The sequence below is a fragment of the Aspergillus saccharolyticus genome, assembly GCF_003184585.1.
Source record: "Aspergillus saccharolyticus JOP 1030-1 unplaced genomic scaffold BP01scaffold_24, whole genome shotgun sequence".
Lineage (NCBI taxonomy): Eukaryota > Fungi > Ascomycota > Eurotiomycetes > Eurotiales > Aspergillaceae > Aspergillus > Aspergillus saccharolyticus.
Genome location: NW_020290634.1, coordinates 278,255 through 295,068, shown reverse-complemented (window position 1 = coordinate 295,068; position 16,814 = coordinate 278,255). Strand labels below are relative to the sequence as shown.

Genomic DNA, 16,814 nt, shown 5'->3' with positions numbered 1-16,814 from the left:
ATAAAAGCCCTCGCGAGGGCGTCATGGTCATGATGGAAAGCAGAAAAAGAGAGAAAAAGTGGTAGCTTACCATTAGTCAGTTGCGAACACAATTGATCTCGCAGAACAAGTCGAGGATGAATGCAAGATCCGTCTCATCACATGCATCGAGAGTCACATAAAACTTTCATGGAATGCAGCAGTTTTCTGCATGTTGTGATGTTGTGCGCGTCGCACTCAATGTGCGATGGTTGAGGAATGATGAAGACGAAAAGTTTTTTCGGAGCGGGAAGGGAGTATTTATAGTCGGAGTTAGGCTGCCCGGGTAACCTCCCCGACCCATACGAAGCTTCTGGACACAAAAAAAAAAACTTCACTGTAGACGAGCTCTCCACAACCCAATAAAAGGACGTTCAATTCGTTGGCCATTACTCATAGAAACCTGTCGCCCGGCATTTGTTGTAACCTATTACATGAGATAAATCTAGGACTGATAGTCGTTTATACAGTGAGTGTGAGAGTCCTTCAATAGTTTGTGCAACCTCCATTGTAGCCAAACGCCGCACAAAAAAATCCCCCATATGTGACCGAGTATCTTTGTCGCTTGTTCCATAAACCAGTAGCTAAGCAGATCGGCTTTGCAGGCACCCCTCATTTCCCAGCTTTGTCCTCATGTGGCGGGTCCAAAGACTTTTGTTTCTGTCTCGAATTCCAATTCAGTGTCTTCGAAATCGTATGTACCCAGTCGTCACCCCGTCGACCCTTTGGCAAAACATTGGCAAAGGGGTATCGGGATGCCGAGACTGTCACGTAGTCTCCGGGATGTAACTCAATCCTACATGCAATGTCAGCCAGCTGGTCTGGGGTGGGGGGGGTTCGTCCAGAGAAAAATACCTCTCCCTGCCATCAAAACTGGCCCACGAACTGGCTCTGGCGTCGTACGGCACCCCCATGCGAAGAACGATGGTATCGGGTAGTATAATAGGTCTAAACGACAATGTATGCGCGCAAATAGCGGTGACCAATATAACTGGATTGTCCGGATGCGACAAGGAACCCCCAGCTGCTAGGTTATATGCGGTTGACCCGGTAGGCGTAGCTATACAAACGCCATCTGCAAGGAGCGTCGTGAAGTGCTCGTCGTCCCCGAACAGCTCAATCGAGGACATTGCTAGCCCAGGCCGTTAGCAGCTGGCCAGTATGAATTATAGATTGGAGATCTCGGAACGTACTTGCGTTGGGCCCACGATCCAGAACGACATCGTTCAGTATCTGTAGGACCTTGTCAGGCCTATGGGTCAATGTATCCTCTGCCTCTTCGCCGATCAACTCTTCCACCAGATCCCGCTTGCTGGCGTTCGCCGGCGAACCGTCCGGTAGCGGGTTACTCCTCATGATGGTGCACTCGAATCTCAGGCGCAGGTTGACCACGACGCCCTCCTTGAAGGAGGTGGTCAGGGTGTTCTGGTAGTCATTGAAGTCGAACTTGGTCAAGAAGCCCAACGACCCCAGGGAGAAGGATAGCACCGGGGGCACGACGTGCTGGAACAGCCAGCTCGTGAACAGCACCGTGCCGTCGCCGCCCAGCGTGATCACGAAGTCGAACAGATGCGCTCGCTCCGCCGCCAGCTTATGATCCCAGTACTTGAGTCGACTCTTGGCCGAGGGCTCATCGCGGAGCAGCTGCGCGGCGCCAAACTCCGGGTCGGACTCCAGGCGCTTCTCCACGTAGACTACATACGGCGTGTCGCGCTCCTTGGACAGAAGCCAGCGGGCGACCTCTCTCGTCGAGCCGATCACCGACTGGTCGCCGGCCTTGGTCACCAGAAAGACGGTCTTGACGGTGAGGCGCAGCTTGACGCTGTCCAGCTTCTTGGACAGCTTGCGCACGTTCCAGGCCATGTCTGAGAGCTGCTTCTTCGTCAGGTGGCGCGACTGCATCATGGCCTTCTCGGCCACGGTCATGTCGTTCTCGGTGTCGTCGGAGCTGCCCTCGTCGTTCAGCGCCTCGTTGTCCTTGACGGTGTAGCCTTTGATCTCTTTGATCCGGTTAGTCGGGTCCCCCCATTCGCCCGCGATAAGGGAATGTACGAAGCATGCGGTGGTTTCATCTGGAAACGACAGGTTCGGTCGGGTGTTGGGGTCGTCTGCCATGACCAGGGACGACTTCCGGCGGTGGCTGGACTCCGGGTACAGAACGACCTATGCGGATGCATTCGTGCATGATTAGCTTTGCTTACTTCACCTTCGTGGGCATTGAATGGGGGTTGAGTTTGTAAAGTGGTTTTGTAAAGTGGTACCTCCAGCTGATTCGGATCTTCCAGTTCGCCATCTACCCCTCCATCCTGCAACCAAGTCAGTTTCGACCGTGGGCTATCTTTCGGCAATTGAGTGACCTACAGCACCACCTTGCTTCGGGCTCAGGTCCATGACTGCGTTTTGAAGGGCCCTTCCGTATAAGTCGAATGGCCAGAGGGCGGTGTTTGAGATGAAAATGACTGTCAATACTTGGAATCAACCGATGTTGAAGTCGAGGGTCGCGAACGGAATCGGAGTAGCTGCGGGTATGACGTCGTTGCGCCGTTCCGGCTGTCCTCACCACCGCCAAACTTGAAAGCACGTTGAGGATGTTGGCTTGTCATGATGACTGTGGTGGGAATAACCTGTAGCAGTTTACATATCGTGAAGAGCCTTGTAGTAGTGATGGGAAATTTGTCAATGCTTTTTTCCTTGATAGGAACTTGAATGTTCGTGTTACAGTGTCAGGTCGACGAGCCCCGCGCTGGGCATTCCGGGTGAACGAGATATATTTCGGAACTCCAAGTCACTCCGCACCACTGGGTTCTAATGTGCAATTGTACACCATACGTCGACCTCAGCCACAGCATACATCGTCTTCACCATCGTCTCTCCCCTTATACATAAAGACATACAGGTTCTTAGCATCTTCACAACGGATACAATTCTGTCTACCAGTATTGTCACCAGGACCAAACAACCAAGAACGGAGAGACACACCTGAACTACATCTTCGACGTCCTTGCAGCCAACATACCGTATCGATAATGGGACGAGCCACACCAGAACCCCCAAAAGACAGACTCAGCATCAATATCTCTCCTCACAGGACCCTGCAGCATGAGCATTAAGCCTCCGAAATGGCTCAACCCAGTAAGCCGTGCCGACATCTCACCTTACACGCGTCCCACCAACGATCAAAAGGGAGAGAGACCTTGCTCTTTCCCACTGCGTGACCAGACAAGTCAGAAGCAAATTGACCAACATTAATGATACAGTCGACCAGAGTACCGCTACAATCAGTCAACCAGGTGCAACAGACTCTATACTTGGCCGGGTTATCAGTTGACGCTCGCTCGGCAGCTGGAGGGCGGATCCTGTGCGAACTGCCCGTTATTATTAGAACACGGGCCTACGGGTATGTATCGCAAAATCCGGTAGGCATCTTCCACCACATACACAGTATTCAGTAACTGAGTAGTAGTTCAGTAGCATAAAGTCCACGTAATGTCAGAGACGCAAGATGTCTCACGTTGACGGATTGATTGCTCCACTTTCCGAAGCGACAAGAGAGAGCCAGAAATATGGTGATGCCTAGAGGATCCATCCGTGGGGTCAATTCTGGATACGAAAGCTACGGCCAGGGCAGTGCTGGGTTGGCCTCTTGGAGAAGAGCCAGTTGTTGTGTCAATCCACGCATACTCCGTATCAGGTGTGTGTGTGCGTGTTTGTGACTAGGTATGGACGGAGGTGCCCCATGGGACAGATAGACAGGAGGAGCTAGGATGAATGGATGGATATTGGAGAAGTGGGAAGAAGTTGCCACTTAAACCACATGGTGATCAATGTAGTCTGTCGGTTGTCCATACCTTACCCCCCTCTATTCCGAACAATAGCCCCAAATCCCAATAGTAAGTGGGCTGTCCGGGTTGTGTCATCATTCGTATCACCATGGGATCTGCAGGGAGCCGAACAGATTCCAGCCACAGGCCCTCCCCAGGAGGTCATTGATCGATCGGTTTGTAACTTGTCGCAACGTCCTTCCCCCCTCTCCCTCCAGTCCAGGGCCTAGAATCTTCCTGGATTTCATTGAGCATTGCCCGGACGAGTGGCTCTGCACAATCACATACTGAAATTGGTTCCGGGCAATGCGCTGGAACTTGAGAGGTGTCATGACAAAGGAATACAACACAGCATGTACAAGGCCTACTGTGACTCGAGTCTGTGTACAGTGAAGGTTCAATAAACTCCCCGCCCAAGAGGGCTAAGGTTCGAGATCTTGTAGTCCAGGCGGAAGCGGTCCAAAGCCACGGTCAGCCACTTACTCCTTTCCCATTTCTCTACTATAGTTCCACCACACTCCATACTCCGGATGCCAAAAAATAAACATGGATAATATTTATTTCCTTCTGATTACGAAGTAGGAATAAAAGATCATCATCGCCGACAACGTGCCAGCCACCCACTAATCCCGGGCCCCACTGCCCTGAATTAATCACACAAGACCAAGTCAGTTAGTTATCTGCTTGTTGCTTTTGCTCGAGACACCCGCGGCTCCCGTGAGGTTTTATTTTGCCCCTCATGCGTTTAGTTCTTAGTTGACTTGATAGGGGAGAAATGAGATGACCTTGCATCTAAATCAACTCCGTACTTATCGCACCGACGCAGGTCTTGTAAACTTGTTTTTGTCTTCCTACCTCTTAAGCAGGATCAAGTCAAGGAGAAACACCTACGGAGTAGAGGCTAGAGGTGATGAACCTCGTTCCGCCCGGCCCCTTTCGGATGTCTCTCGTTCTATTCGTTATGCCTTTTCAGGCTGGATCCGCCGAGTCGCTTCTCTGCTTTGATGATCGTTTCTTGTATTTCACTTCCCCCGACTCTAGAAGCAGCGGCAGGGCAACGATCGATCAATCAATCAGCAAGCAACAAAAAGGGAAAGAAAGCGGTCCCAGCCTGATGAGTGGACTATTTGAAGCGGGACGCATAGTCAGCCATGTGGCTTTCCGGACTCCAGTCGCCGAGGAAATACGGTTCATTGTCCATACGATGACGGACTGGTTCGAAAAAGATCCTTTCCTTGAGACCCAGTCGGCTGTTCCTAGACTGGAAGAAGGAGAAGCTAAGGAGCAGCAACGGAGGAAGAAGTAAACATCGTGGAAAGCCTCAGCAAACACAGCCCGCGTGAAAGGTTGATTTGAGTCGGAGTGGAGGCGAGGGAGTGACATGGCCCTCGGAAGTGGAACAAGACTGTGTGCGGTGTGAGAGATTAGGCTTACTGTACCGAGTAAGTCTGTAACTTTGTACAATCCGGAGTCAAGAGACAGAAAAAGTCTCCATCCAATGCAGCGCATGACACCGGGCCCGACACAGTACAGAGGACATTGTCAAACCACTTTACCGCTTGCGGTAGGGTTAGTTGGGCTTTACCGCCAGACTGCGTAAATTGTCGAGCAACCCGCCTATCCGTAACCATTCAAGCGCCCCCCCACCGACTCCCCTTCCCCAAACTAGTACACTAGCTTGAGATACAGATCCCACGGCAAGACTGGTTGATAAAGTGGACTTGCCCCTCCCCGGGTTGACAAGAGAGTTGGATGGCTGGCGCATTATTTGCTCAAATGGAACACACACTAGGCTGGCCCACCAACGGTCAGACATCTTACCTACCAATCGACAATCATCATTGGGTGATGATGGGTGGAGCATGATCATAGAACCTCCAGCTGTGTCCGTGACTCCATGTTATCGTGGAACCCGTTGTCTGCCGAAGGAAATTCCTCGCAAATGAGGGTCCGAGAACCCGGTCTGATGCGCGGCTGACGGGAGGCAAAATCCAGGCGAAAGAGGAAATTAAACCTCAGCTAATTTCCCCTCGTTCTGCGGTGTACAGGAGGCACAGGAGCTTAGTAGAAGGCAGATTTTTTTCTCGCTTTTCACTTTTCGCTTTCGCTTTTCGCTGCGGCAAACGGGGAAGGGAAGTTCGATTCCCCACTTTCGATCTGCCGTGACGATGCAGCCAGGATCTTAAGCAGCAGCAGCAGCAGCAGCAGGAGCAGCAGCAGCAGCAGCAGCAGCAGCAGCAGGAGCAGCAGCAGAAGCAGCAGCTCGAGTTGCTCAGCAGCAAGCTAGGAAGTAAAAAAAGAAAAACACACATCAAAAATCCCAGTAGTTCAGATGGAGGAGTGGCCTCTTTGGTTCCATTTTGCGAGAATTGATTGCCTGTTCCGGTAATACATCGGTGGGACCGTGGCGACTATCATTGACGGTAAGTTAGTAGTAGTTGGGTCACGGTGCGTCGGGTCTGGTGCGATTTACGGCCGATCCTTAAATAGTGATCTGTCAATGTGGGTGTGTTTTCCATTGAGTTCTTTGCTTCTTCTCCCTTTTTTTTTTGTCGTCCCCCATCTTGCGGTTGCCCTGCAATGGTTGTCCTTTAACATTAGACCACGTAGAGAGTACTACTTACTGTATCGCGTAAGCACCCGCGGAGACATTCCTCAAGGGAATAGTGACGACGAGAATACATCAGGCGGAGGGTGACCATGGTAGTGATAGCACAGTAATGATGTTGACCTGAGAGACAAGCCCCTCCCGAGGGGTATTAGACCGGGGCAACCGCCTTTCCGGCGATAATGCGCGCTTCAATATGCTCAGGACTGTTTCTAGGCTGGACTAGTAAGTACTCCGTATTCCGTAGGTAGTAAGCAGTCAATTACAGTAACTAAGGTAGTTACGGAATTGGCGTGCTCAATTCTCAGTCGGTCAGGTGGTCTCCACAATCCATTCGCTGTCTGCAATACTGCATGCCCGTCGGTCCCGGCATACTACTCCTAGTCGCCTCCCTTGTCCGCGTCAAATTGTGCCTGCCTGACACAGTCACACCTTGCAAAGGGAGTGGTGGCCTGACAGCCTTCGCTCCCTTCCATATAATGCACCCAGTTTAGGTACCTTAGACGACATACACCCATAATCCCAGTATCTTATGGGGGACCAGTTCAGTAGGGTTCCAGACCGGCATGGAGCATTCATTGGCTGCGCCTTACTGGCCCGATGACATGTAGGACAAACCTTGTAGCTCAGCACTGACCACATTCTGTGTTACCTGGGACCCTGCTAAGATCTGAACAACGCAATAGTATTCATTTTGCTGCAGTCATCATGGCTGCCACCTAGCAGTGAAGCTCAGGCGACCGCTTTGAAAAAAACACATGTACAGTATCTTCAGAATGCTGTCGATCATAGATGCTGTACACTACAGTACCCGTCCATATTGGAGTTATGGCCGCCCCTCATCTAAAGGTAAAGGGGTTCTCTGCCGTGGTGAGACAGGGAGGGATTGACGACCTGTTTGGTCCTGTTTCCAAGGATTGCAGCCAGGTCTGCCGTCGGGCATATCCTGTTCAAACCCCTTCTTCCCCCGGCAAGACGTAATTCGCTGGGCGGAAAACACCTTAATTCGGTCCCCGTCCATGCATGCATGCATGGACCTATGTATGTAAGCCATTTGACTCATGGCAGCTTGCAGACAACTGCCATTTGGTAGCAGCTCTGCTCGGCTGCAAGAGGTTATACCGCTGGAGCGTTGATGATGCTGAATTGGTCTTGTGGCGGGTATCTTTTGATGTCTCTCGGAGGCAGACAGCTGCTGATTTATCTGGCTTATGAGGAAGTCCCGAAGTCCGAGCTGAGAAGAGATGGCGAGCAATCCTGCGGTGCTGCATACTGATTTCCAGGATGCCGCTGAATGTATCCTACTCGGGAAGGTTCCCTTCGAGCGGTGCAATTGGAGCCCCCTACGTAATCAGGGGGGTACGTTGATCATGCACTGGTCGACTGAGTGTTATAGTGTATGAGTCTATGGCGGTGTTAGACATTGTAGCGTCGGTTGTGGCACATGGCTAAGATCTCTTCTGTGTTGGTCTGATACGAAGCGCTTTCTCTGTAATGACTGAGAAATCGAGAACCGACGACAGCAATACGACGATTGAAACTAGTAGGCTGTGCATAAAGGAGATGGGCGAAGGGTTGACTAGCTTCAAGCATTAACATGGTCGAGTTATCACGAGAGCAAGCAAACTGATGAATGATCCAGGTTGCTGTAGTGTCACGATCAATCCAACCGCAACGCTACCATTTTGGTCTGAGCTCTAGCTGGAGCCCCATGCTCAGACTGACCTGTATTTCCCTTTCGTTTGACAATGCAAGGTAGTCGCAGAGGGGCTTGAAGGCCGACTGAACCTGACGGTCAACACATCGTAGTCTGCGAGCCTTGGGCAATAGTGACCAGTAATCTCGGTTATGGTGCTGGCAGCGTAAGTTGTATCAGATCCAGCCTGGTCCCGAGACCACAGATCCAAGATGCCACCTAGCTACAGTAAGTAGGCACCGCTAAGTGGCGTTGAATTCGTTGTCTGCAACTCGACTCTTAGTGGCAGGGCGCTCGGGCCTAATCCGAAGCTACCTCATTATTTACTAGTCTTATGTACGATATAGATTGGGTCTTGGCCGCAGCAAATCCAATCCACCGAGAGCGCGAACAGCCGAGGCGGGGAAGCCAAGACGATTTATCTCCAAGATGTGACTCGTGGTGAGACGACAATTGATCAGCCAAAATGCGATCTTCATGTCCGAAGTTTGCACAATACCAGCTTAAGTCACTGCAGTGGGCGGATCCTGCCAGGGTTGCAATGTTTAGCTCTGTGTTTCAGGCGGCGACCGCCATTTTCCTGGTTTCTGAATCGAGCCGAGTACATGAACTAGGCGTCGGTCGGAATATGGAGAAGCTAGGGCACCATGCAGATGGATCACGCTTGATATGGATTGGTTAAGGTAGTCTCCAACCCCGGGATTCGTTTCAAGAGTGAAGACTTGAGACCAGTCGCACAGCATACTCCGTAATGTCTTCTGATCTACTGAAAAACTATCCGAAAGCCGACATCTTGGGCCACTCTTCCCATGACTCTCACACCTTGATTATTGCCATGGTTGGAGAAGAACAGCGTCACAGAGCTCGGAGCCTGACAGAGGGAAAGGTTAAACTGCGCTGGAGATCGATAAGGATTGGCATTTGTCTCCACATTGGGGATACGCTTACTTCTTCACCCCTTCTGGTACGAGTACATACATCGATGGGGCAAAATACTAGTACGTAGCTTCAACCTTCAAGAATGATCAGCCCCTGGCTGTTGGGAAACCAAGCACGAGTGAAATGGATTAGTGACTTACTGAGCAGCTCTGTACTTACTATTTCTCAGTAAGCGCCGAAAGCATACGGAGTAGACGACCAACGCCAATGCAGGGCTGCACTGAGCATTTATCACGCCCGACCTCTAGTCTGCACTGCAATGGCGGAGTAGCCGATCTGTTGACGGCAATGATCATCATGATGTATTGTATACAACACGCCCGTCCCGAGTGCACCATACTTCCACTAGATCGAGTGAACTACCATAATTACTTTGTTGGTTGTGCTGAAGTGAGCAGATTTGATCCAAGTCCCCTGCTGGTACTCTCCGTACTCTGTACACAACTGATATCAAGTTTGGAACGCGGAATGCTCTGTAGGGCTTGGTAAAGAAAATGATAGTGTACACGTATATATTATAGAGCAGAGCAACAGTTGACGACCAAGGAAGAATTACAACCTCCCGCAGTACTCCGTACTCCCAACTCCAAAGTAGTCCAGGCTGATTAATGATACATGGCCCTCCGGTCATGGTTCCAGCACGTTGACTATCTGACTAATTCGCATCTGCTTTCAGACTTTCAGACGGAGAGAGAAAAGTCAGCTTGGCAGCAACGCAAAGTTCCTAAGGAAACCCCGGCCGACTGCCGCAGCGAGGGCCGGAGATTCGGAGCCAGACAAGATCCACTATATTGACTAAAATGGCTTCTTTTTCGGCCTTTTCTTTTTCTTTCCGAATTTTGTCGCGCTCAATTTTTCCTTTTCATTCCCATTTTGCCCCTCTAAGCCCCATTCGAACAACCCCAACCGAGAGGAACAGAGCTGACCCCTGACCTTCTGGAATCTTGCTAGTTCATCTCTTCGCTTTCCCTCTTTACGCCGCCCGTCCCCTGCAGTCGAGTGGGCCCTGCACATGCGTTCCGATGGCCCCTCCTGTAATCTCCGGCTTCTGATTTGTAGTCAGAGTTAGACGATGATCTCAATTGTCCGATCAGTTGCGTTCAGTGATATGATGTAGTCTAGATTACATCCGCCCTAATCCGTCGCACGGAGATTTTCTGAATGTCGTTCTGGGGCGGACGGCTTTTCATTCGGCCGTTTGCTTCTTCTATATTGCCTACCGTAGTTAGTAGGACATGAAGGTATTGATTTCCAGCCCATGTGAACTAACTAACTAACGGTAGGAAAAAACATCCCAACGCCTGCCTGTCTTTCCGCCGGGGGGAGGATGAGCTTGGAACAGGGACAGGTTCAACCACATCTTCCCTGTCAAGAATTTCGGGGTTGAACGTCAATGATGGGGTTTCACCAAGCTGATCACCGGTCACAAAAGCGGATTGCCTTCTCTCCATTGCACATTACTAAGAAGGAGGAAGAGGAGGGCCCGACGTACGCAGGGTTAGGCACTTTCACAGGTTCCATTGAAGACCGAATTTCCGGGCCAGGCGACGAAAGAGGGTCGTCAGTTCGACGAAATGAGCCAAAAAATGTTGAACCAGAAAATAAAAGGGAAAAAAGAAGAATCCAGAATTGGCTAGTGAAGGAATAAATGAGAAAAAAGACCTCTAGGCCCTTCAGCCCTCAAGTTTTCAGGTACCTGGGGCTCAGTGGTAGGGGAGGGGGCCCCCCCGGGCCCCCCCCCTTCCCGGGCTCTAAACTGGAATTGGTAAAGCTGAGTTGACAATCCGTCCCAGTTCCGGTAGCAACCCTTGTTCTGGAAATGGTCTCTCTATCGGTTTAATCCTCCCTTGTGGTACTGTACTTCCCGTACTACCCCCATACATGATACAGCTACTGAGCTAAATCAATGGATTAATCCTCCGTTCTCTTCTTAGTGATTGATTCCATTCATAGCACTCTAGTTATCTAATCGTCGTCCTCATTAACTTAGCTTAGTTAAACTAACTATTTACATAGCGTGGCAGTCACTGGCACGGAGACTACTTCATGCGGGAGCGCTTCCCATCTACTGGAGCCTGGGGGCCGTGCAGCTGGAACTCGTCATTCTGGGACACGGCGGCAACATTGAACAACTAGTGGATGTTTAGTACCGGCTGTCTGACTGTCCGCCTGGCCCTGTGGGATTCGAGTCGTCCTAGCATACATATCTGACCTGATACGATGCTTTTACTCCATATCTCATCATTAACCCTCATTCCCGCAATTGGCCTGTTACTTACTCCGTAGATTTCCCCCCCTCTCCCTTCACCCTTTGCTGCTACTGCTGCTGCTGTTGCTGCTGCCCACTCCACAGGGCTTGAGAGCCAGAAGCAGCCAATTGAGCAGATCATGACTCTAGGTATCATTCAAGATACTTCGAGTATGCCAGAATGTTGTCATCTTTCGTAGCCGAAGTTCCCGCTCTTTTGCCCCCCTCCCCATTTCCTTTCCCAGTGCTCCGCAATAAACTATCCCTCTCTTCAAACTTCGAGGTCCTTCCCGTCATTCTTTCGGTGAAGGGCATTTTTGAGACGAGGCCGCATGAGCGGGAGTCTGTCGTTTCCAATGCCGATCGATTCCACATCTCCCCTCTTCAGTCACACAACTCTCTCTCTGCCTTCGGGTATTTTGTATGTACTCCATAGGGGAGTAAATCCAGTCATGATACATGTGATCTACGGACGCAAACTCAAAGCTACTCAACCTCAGAGAGTACAAATACACGATCACACGGAGGTGTTTGCGTCTCGAGTAGTGAGCACAACAGTGCCAGGACTCCGTACAACAAACCCCAATTGTTTACCTGGTTGTGGAGAATAGATGTCAAGTGATAAGAAACACCGAGCTTGGCAGCCTTGAGGCGCACAATACTGTAGTACATAACTCAACTACACAGTAATATGCTCCATGCTCATACTTATCATCAGCATCATTAGTTTTCTCTGTCTGGCAATGAAACCGCTATACTCTGTATATCAAACCAGAGGAAAGCACCCTCTGACAGAGGTTCATCTCTCTCATCGCTATCGCCTCGGGTTTCTTCCCTGTTGCCCGTCCGGCCCCCTAATAGCTTGGTTGTGACAGCCTAGAAGGAATGGGATGCTTATTGCTTGGAGGTTGGGAGCGCGGTGGTACTGCACTAACAGTTGATGGAAGTTAGTAGCAGTGTGAAGGCGGTAGACAACCTACTCCCTCCAATCTACTCCGTATACAGTATCTACTGAAAGGATTGGCCAGGAATAGAAGCTCCACGCACGCCCAGAACATCATACGGAGTCAACCCAAAACTATGGCCCGGATGGAGTTCACTTGGGTGGATATGTCAGTGGTGGTTTATGTGCGCCCGGTGATGCCGATGATCCAAAACCAACAACCCAGAACGGGCAACGGTTCGGGGGGGGAGGGGGTACCTAGTGGTTGAGGTGTGGTTTCCAGCTGATTTGTGCACACTGACGTCTCGCTTTGGTCCCAAGGCTCTGAGACAACGGAGTCAGTTAAGTTGTCTACTGCGTAGGTTTTACTAAATTGCTTGCCTGCTGAAAAGTGCCGAGCTGGGCTGGTAATCACTGGTAGTAATCAAGACCAGGCTCGGTTACGAAACTTTGATCCAGGTAAGTTAATCAGGGAGGGGAGAGGAGGAGTTTTGACGAACATTATTGTAACCCTTGCGTAACGGGCGTTGTGACGCGTTGGGAACGGCGAACTTGTGGGGACAAACGAATGGAGTGGACACGGATTGTACTATGTATTGTACTAGGTTGACAAAAGAGGAGGAGGATGAGCAGAAGGATGAAGGGAAGGAGGGCGGGGGGGAAAGAGGGTGGAGGAGGGGAAGAAGGAGCATGAGTGTAAGTAATTGAAAGTAATTAATGTAATACAGACTGTGGATTTAGTGCTGATGGAAAGCCACACCGAAATCCGCAGAGTTGCAGAGTTGGAAGGGGGACACGGGTTGGCCACACAGACCGGATAGGTTTGTGGTAGATGGGCGATTGATGATGATCGGGTCGGATCGTGGGTCAACTCAAGGCATTCCTTCTCAATGACTAAGACATTCATTCGTTGTTCCTCTGCCTCCTACCTGGTCCCCTGGCGCCTATCGTTCCAGAGTGGTTGGATGGTTGGACCGTTTGTACATTTGAGTGGTGTGTGTCTGGGCTAGGAGGTACAGCACAGTAGACAGGTCTGAGGGGTGAACATGGTGGTCCCTGCGAGGCAGGCAGGCAATATGAGCCAATGCAGCCCAATCTTCGTCAATCTATCCCTGGTTGTGGACCGAGATTGGAGCTGAGCTGAGCAGCCGCCATTGCACAGGGAAGAAGAAGACGACGACGACGACTATGATGATGATGATGGCGATGAGGGGAAAGGCAGTCATTGAGGATCGCTAGGCTGCGTAATCGACTAACACAGAGGTCCCAGTATGGGGCATTACACGGCAGTACTACCTTCCCCATGCCAGTTAGCAGCAATGTCTCTTGGTTTGGGCAGGCTCTGCCGATGTAACAGATCACACACACACATTACCTTACTACCTCCTCCATTCAGACCGCGTAAGAGACGAGTAAGACGAAGGAGAAGAGAAGAAGGCAGCGATGCAGGCTGGATAGGATGATGATCCATTACTCGTAAAGTCGCAAGTGTATCCATGATTCATCCCTGTATGGTAAGGAAAGTAGGTACCTTAGGTATTGTATAGTACCTATGAATTGTGGCTTGCTCATTTAGCCCCAGACTGACTGATTGACTGCTGCTTGGCTCTCCTTCTCCTGCAAAGTAGCCAAAAGTTTAGTCTGATTTGGTTTGGTTAGTTCCGGCATGTCCCAGGCCCAGTCTTCCAGTTTCTGGTTCCTTCTTGAATTCATATCCCGGGCCATGATCTTTGCTTTGGTGGTGCTGCTTGCTTAGGTGCTTGCTTGCTGGTGGCTTGGCTTAGAAATCCCTGGCTAGAGCCCCCTTCGATTCTACTGCTCATACTTTCCCATCAAATCATCTCTCTCTTCCTTTTTCCGGTTTTCCTGCTTTAATTTATTTTTTCTCTGGTTCTGTCCGTCCTTTCCCCATTGTTCGACAGTGCAGTGGACTCCAGGCACTGCACGTCCATGACTGACTGACCGGCCAATGGGTCTGATCATCCCCACTACTTATCAACATTGAGTGCTCTCCCACCCCCCCCCCACTTAGATAGTACACGCTACCACCATCATCATCCATCATCATCCCCATTCTCTCTCCTAGTCCATGGATCCGTACTCCGTAGTTCAGAAAATCCAGTTGCTTTTTTTACCCTTTCTGATTTTCTATCATCCCTATTTTTCGCCTCCGAGTCAAGACAGGTGAAGTGGAGCTCGAACATCGTGTGGCATGGGCTCATCTGAATCACCAGCGGGCTGGATCCCTTCCTTTGTTCCTTTCTTGGTTCATCCTGTCTTGCCCTGGCTCGTTACTAGTCTGTTTTCGTTAGTGTCAACGTCGTGTCATCTCAACATGTGTCTATCCCTCTTTCCAGTTTCCGCACTTTACAGTTTACACTTCACACTTTCACACAGTAGTGGTTAGTAACCCGAATGGATCGTGGAACTGGGGCGGATGGTAGATCAAGAAATGTGACCATGGTGGACATACATGCTCATACTCACATAGGCTACGTTCCACAGCGCCCATGTATCACCTTTTCCTGATTCGGGTGCTTTCCCCTTCCCTTTTGTTTTTCTTTAACTTAGTGAATTAATTAATTCATTTAATTTCTGCTTCCTGTCGCTTCATACCTACTTCTTCTTGAGCTCTTGCCGAACAGCCTATCCATTCAAACTACCTATTCTGGGTCTGAACTAAGGGACTGGGCCTACCTTAGTACGCACGCACGCACTTGCTTCCCGTACCTTGCCTCAACGCCTTGTGACCCTCCACCCCCCCCTGTGTCATCTGTGGATGATAAGTCTCGAACCCCAGTCTATCACTTCGGAGATCCTTCTTACTACTGCTTCCTGCAGTCATCCATGGGTCCTTTCCCGTATTTGATACTACTCATATAACTGAAGATCCTCCTCCCCTCCCCCCCATCCCATCCTGCCTTCCCTATATCTATGAATGCTCACACCCACCATCCACCCCTCTTCAATTTCGACCTCACTTCCATCCTCTTGACTACCACCTACTCTCAGGACCGTCTTTATCCTTCTTCTTTCGCCCTACCCGGTCACCCATATCCTCAATGGCCAATTGCTGGCAACCCCAAGCCTCATTCGTCGACCCAGCCTGGGCCTCCAACAACCAACCATGCATGAGCTCTTCGACCTTTCGCGACATGGTCCATGCCTTTCCTAGATCAAAGCAGACCGGCCGGGTGACCAAGCCCCGCAGTGCTGGCAATAGTCCTGCCTCTGCTGGCAGACGGAGGACGACGACCATGCCTCACAGCTCGACCATGTATCCCAGCTACCAGGCTCCATTCAATCCCGCCGCTTTGGCATCGGCGTTTTCCAGGAGTAGCCGCAGCCGTCCGATGAGCTGGCACCCAGTCATGGAATCTTCCGCCTACGCGACGGCTCCGTACTTTGCCGACTCGACCACCCTGGACACTCTCGCCGCCGTCGGCATGTGCCCTCAGCCACTCCACACTGCCCCCGCTGTGCTGGAAAGTAACGACATGCTGTCGTCGTACGCCGAGGGACTGCCTTTCTTCTCTGAGGTGCAAGATCAATTGCCGCTTCAGCAGTCCACCTTCGTCTCAGATGCGCCTGTCTCATGGGAGACCAGTAGCTCGGCGATGCCCGCTATGACTGAGACCATGTCCGATTGCTGGTCATTCGACATGGCTTCCATGCACAACAGCATGCCATCCGCATATGTTGCTGACTCGACCTATGATGAGAGTGTGCCATCATCCGGATGCCTGACAGGCCCAGCAACCCCACAGTTCCTTCCTATTCAGCGCCCGGATGACCAATTGGATCTCCAGACCGACGCTCTGTCCAACAAGCTCGACTCGGAAGACGAACTTGTCGGGATGGGCCTTTACAGCAAACCCGACGCGCTGACCGAGTCTTCACTCATGGGCCTATGTGGCAAAGGACTCAAGTTGGAAGAGACGTTTACGCCCTCGGCCAACGATGCGGAGGACAAAGATGACGACGATGATGATGATGAAGAAGTTGATGATGACGCCTCTCAAGAACACGATGAGGCACCCGTCCACAATGACTGCGCGGCTCCCGCTTTTACGCAGCCCACCAAACCTGCCACAAATATGATGCACAAGTCCTTCTTCGTCGAGGAAGACGACTTCGAGCAACATGCCATGGTCGGCTCTCAACCGCTCATCAACATGGCCAGTCAGCCCTGTGTGAATTATGGTTATGGATGGATCTGATTTTCGGAAGCATTGTTCTTGCTTGTACATTTGCATTTGCCCTGTATTCGCTATTCAGCATTGCATAGCGTGGAGTTTATCTGTTTGTGGTTTCGGACGGCGTTTTTACATGTACCAAATACCCTTGGGATGGCTGATTGACCCCTTTTATGATGACTATGTATTAGAGAACCCTTCGGTGTTTGATCACCAATGAATAAGAAGAAAAATCCCCCGGGATGACAACTTTGATGATGATCAATGATTCTGGTAAATGGCTAGTAGATGATTGTAGGTGATGGTAGGCAGTTGTAGGCGGTTGTAAGCAGGGAATCAGTTGGC

The 16,814-nt window shown here is 50.7% G+C and overlaps 4 protein-coding genes across 4 annotated transcripts; 2 read left to right on the top strand and 2 right to left on the bottom strand.

The window, feature by feature from the left end:
* Positions 1-368: 368 nt before the first annotated feature.
* BP01DRAFT_358267 (putative NAD+ kinase) lies at positions 369-2,464 on the bottom strand. The gene is made up of 4 exons (XM_025575387.1): positions 2,380-2,464; positions 1,212-2,324; positions 874-1,150; positions 369-814 (listed from the first exon to the last, which is right to left on the bottom strand). Exons 2-4 carry the CDS (start codon positions 2,131-2,133, stop codon positions 631-633), a joined length of 1,383 nt encoding a protein of 460 aa, XP_025429814.1. The 5' UTR covers positions 2,134-2,324; positions 2,380-2,464; the 3' UTR covers positions 369-630.
* Positions 2,465-6,245: 3,781 nt separating this feature from the next.
* Positions 6,246-6,568, top strand: BP01DRAFT_93723 (uncharacterized protein). The gene has a single exon (XM_025580248.1). It carries the CDS (start codon positions 6,340-6,342, stop codon positions 6,535-6,537), a length of 198 nt encoding a protein of 65 aa, XP_025429813.1. The 5' UTR covers positions 6,246-6,339; the 3' UTR covers positions 6,538-6,568.
* A 6,709-nt stretch (positions 6,569-13,277) lies between these two features.
* On the bottom strand, positions 13,278-13,923 carry BP01DRAFT_93626 (uncharacterized protein). Its single transcript, XM_025580247.1, has 2 exons — positions 13,642-13,923; positions 13,278-13,565 (listed from the first exon to the last, which is right to left on the bottom strand). Exons 1-2 carry the CDS (start codon positions 13,769-13,771, stop codon positions 13,375-13,377), a joined length of 321 nt encoding a protein of 106 aa, XP_025429812.1. The 5' UTR covers positions 13,772-13,923; the 3' UTR covers positions 13,278-13,374.
* Positions 13,924-15,190: 1,267 nt separating this feature from the next.
* On the top strand, positions 15,191-16,710 carry BP01DRAFT_358262 (uncharacterized protein). Its single transcript, XM_025575386.1, has one exon. The coding sequence runs from the start codon at positions 15,336-15,338 to the stop codon at positions 16,491-16,493; it is 1,158 nt and encodes a 385-aa protein (XP_025429811.1). The 5' UTR covers positions 15,191-15,335; the 3' UTR covers positions 16,494-16,710.
* The last annotated feature ends 104 nt before the right edge of the window (positions 16,711-16,814 follow it).